Source organism: Cylas formicarius, unplaced genomic scaffold (assembly GCF_029955315.1).
Source record: "Cylas formicarius isolate icCylForm1 unplaced genomic scaffold, icCylForm1.1 PGA_scaffold_10__41_contigs__length_53128322, whole genome shotgun sequence".
In the NCBI taxonomy this organism is placed as follows: domain Eukaryota; kingdom Metazoa; phylum Arthropoda; class Insecta; order Coleoptera; family Brentidae; genus Cylas; species Cylas formicarius.
The window spans coordinates 20,772,781-20,776,311 of NW_026844214.1; the positions used below are offsets into that span (position 1 = coordinate 20,772,781).

General features: G+C 35.3%; 1 protein-coding gene across 1 annotated transcript; it reads right to left on the reverse strand.

Annotated features, from left to right (window-relative positions):
• Window positions 1–1,499: 1,499 nt before the first annotated feature.
• Window positions 1,500–2,252, reverse strand: LOC132708630 (uncharacterized). Its single transcript, XM_060681114.1, has one exon. The coding sequence runs from the start codon at window positions 2,250–2,252 to the stop codon at window positions 1,500–1,502; it is 753 nt and encodes a 250-aa protein (XP_060537097.1).
• Window positions 2,253–3,531: the final 1,279 nt, after the last annotated feature.

Consider the following 3,531-nt stretch of genomic DNA (forward strand, 5'->3'; position numbering starts at 1 on the left):
TTACGCATTACATATAATAAATATGCGTTTGTGTTTGCATAATGGATATGTTCTTGATCGCAAATATATTATATTATGACGGTAATGATTTAAAAATTATTTCTTTTCAGACTCACCTGTAGCTTCTCATGTCTACAGAATTATAGTGTGTATTCTTATTGAACAAGCTCATTCAAACGTAAAATAGATGAAATGTTAAAACTAAATAAATAGACGATCACCGACACCTAGTAGAGTAAAGTTGTAGATTGTTGTGTTGTGTGTTGTGGGTTTATGAATTCATATTTCTATTAATACTTTTCCTATTTTTGCGTTACGTATTTAAATAATAAAACAAACAAATATTGCATGTTTCCCAATAATACGTGCAGTTATAATAAATTCCAACATTTTTTCTAATATTCGGCTACAAACTTTTTTTCGTACATGGCTTGAACTCTAGTATATTTGTAGTGACGTATGTAAGGCTTGCAATGGGTTTTTTGGATTAATGCGTAATTTTAGTCTAAATCTTCTTTCAGATTTCTGATAGAAACCTGGGGATAAGCGTTAAAACAAGAAGTACAAGAACTTTTTTCAGGTTTCAATAAATCTCGTTCCGCTTTCACTTTTAATTAATTTTTAATTAATGCAATTATTTTATAATCGTCCAAAATTCTTCTCGTTCATTGCGTCCAAATTAAGATATGTTTTATTGTAAGGTGAAAACAGGCCTGGATAAGGTTGTTTAGTAGGATATAGTGGCGTAGTCAATTTTCTCCGGAAACTCACAAATTCGGATATATAAACTAAATTTGTATTTTTGTTATTGAAGTCGCTGTATGTCTTATATGTCTAATTGTATTATTACGACTGCTATTTCCTTTAAGAAATAAATAACACTTTGACAACTATTTCATATCCCAGGCATATATTTTTAAGTTTATATTTCTTATGAGTAGGCCACGGAAAATACTGTTTTTTTACATAAAAAAAAAGTAATTGTGCATTGACAATACATCCCTATAATATCCAATTTATTATAAGTATCATATTTTGGGTTAAAACATAAGCCATAACAGCAAAGAAGAGGAGCAGAAATTAAAAGAAATTAAAATAATACTCAACAAATGTCATGACCATTTAACGAATGTTATATACTACTGTATTATGAAAACAAATCCCTTTTTCCGATAGCCTATTCATAAAAAGAAATTACAATTAACGATATATGTTATGTGTTGCATATTTCTTAAAAACTCATAAAAAGCCCAAAAAAAAAATTAAAAGACCCCTTACGTCGGTTAAAAAAAAACGCAAATTAAGTTTGTAGGTATATCAAAAATATCAATATTTCTGAGTTTCAGAAGAAAACTGACTACGCAACTGGATTCTATGTAAAAAAACGCTATCCGGATCAGTTTTCACCTTTCGGATAAGTTAATGCACTACCGAACTAAAAACTCAAAAATTAAGGCTTTCGCGGCCAGTGTTTGAACTGTAAGTGTTTTTGTTCGGGCTTAATGGCCGTCGTTGAGTGGAATTTCTTCCGGGGCTGTCCTTGTGTTCCTTAAGATGGGGTTCCAAATTTGTTTGAGCTGCAGTGTCTCTACTTTTCTATTGAAATTATTTGTATGTTTATGGATTTCTATTGCTTCTCGTACGAGGCGGGCGTGATAGCCCGAAGTAGGCGCAAGAAGCCTGGCTTCCCCAAAAAGAATGTTGTGATCCCCTTCACTGAGCGCGTGTTCCGCTACTGCCAATTTGTCCGTTTGTCCCAGTCTGCAGCTTCTCTGATGTTCCTTTATCCTGGTTGCGACAGATCTTTTTGTCGTTCCAACGTACACCTTTCCACACGTGCATGGTATGCGGTAGACTCCGGCGGCTGACAGTAGATCTCTCTTGTCCTTGGCTGATCTTAGCGTTTGTAGATAAGCACTCGCAAACGTTAGTTGTTCACCCGGGTCTTGTCGTGAGGCAGTTCTGGGCCTCATAGACTTATCGATATCAGATATCCTGTATCCATTTGATTGGCAGGCTTCTTTGAGGTCATCTAGTTCTGCTTCCAGGTGTTGTGGATCACAGATCCTCCGGGCACGTTCTGTTAAGGTTGTAATGATTCCTCTTTTTTGGCTTGGATGATGGTTGGATGAGGCATGTAGGTACCTATCTGTGTGAATCGGCTTGCGGTACACTGTGTGGCTTAGTTTCCCATTGCATCTTTTTATTAGAACTTCCAGAAACTCTATTAGCTGATTTTGTTCTGTCTCCATGGTATATTTTATACTTGGATGTTGAGCGCTTAGGCGTTAAAATGCCCCGTCCCCTCCCCTCCACGACTCACCAGGCATAAATACAACTTACGGCCGGGAGCGCGTCAGTCTGCATCCAACATCGGAGATGGAAGCACCTCAGAAAAAAGCTAGCCGCTCGTGCTAGCGAAACGTCAGGAAGAAATTCCACTCAACGACGGCCATTAAGCCCGAACAAAACACTTACAGTTTAAAAATGCAATGTTTTCAAAATCACACTGTGTCTAAAAATCCAAAACAACTATGCAATTTGTGTTGTGTGCCACTTTTCATTCCATAAAAAAGTAGCCTTGAGTAACCAGTCGCAACACACTAGCTTAATTAATAAGGAAGATATATCGTAAATCCATCAGCAATTAATGAGGCACACTATACAAGTATCATTAACAAATTCATCAAGACTTCATTCGAGTAAATATTTTGGTATATATATTTGGGTATGTGTCCAATTTTCTAAAATTTCAATCGAATTGATTCACAAGTTCTTTGATACTTAATTCAAATATGCCAATTTTTACAGAAATGTTCTTTTATTTCAAAATCCTTAACATTTCGCCATAGGCACATGGTTGTGGTTGAAATGAAAGTATCATTATTTTTTCCACAGATTGCATACAATCGCATGCAAACTATAGCCAAAATTTCGCTCTCTCCAAGTTCAAAGTGCCTGTGTTAATTGGAGCTATGTTCTGAACAAAAGGTATTGAAAAAAAATTAACTGCTTTTTTGAAAACGTCTAAGATTATACAAACCAGAAATTTTATGCCAGACGAAAAACTTAATAATGTAATATGATTTCTTTTTCGAAGGTCACTTATGTAAGCGATCAAATTTTCAGAACGCTGCTATGTCCCCATCGTGCCAATGTTTTCCATTCCAAATGGGAAACAAGAAAATTCCTGTCTATTATAAATCTGCCGACTCATGAATATCAAAAAAGATGTAGCCTGTCAACAATATTTCGGTGTTGTTATTTAACATTTAACTTATACCTAACTCTAGCAGTATCAAACAGTGAGTTTTTTTCTATTTCCCTTGTGTATATTGTCTGCTTCATTTTCGTCTTACGTCTTTCGTCTTCCGCTGACGACAGAGTGTGTAATTTTTTTACAGTTAGGTATATGCCTACTCTCCGCTCGTGCCAAATGAAGTGGTTACTTCATCTCGAATGTCTATAAAAAAAACTCCTATCAACGTTTGACGATGAATTTTGAATATAAAATTTGATCTGAGTATCTAT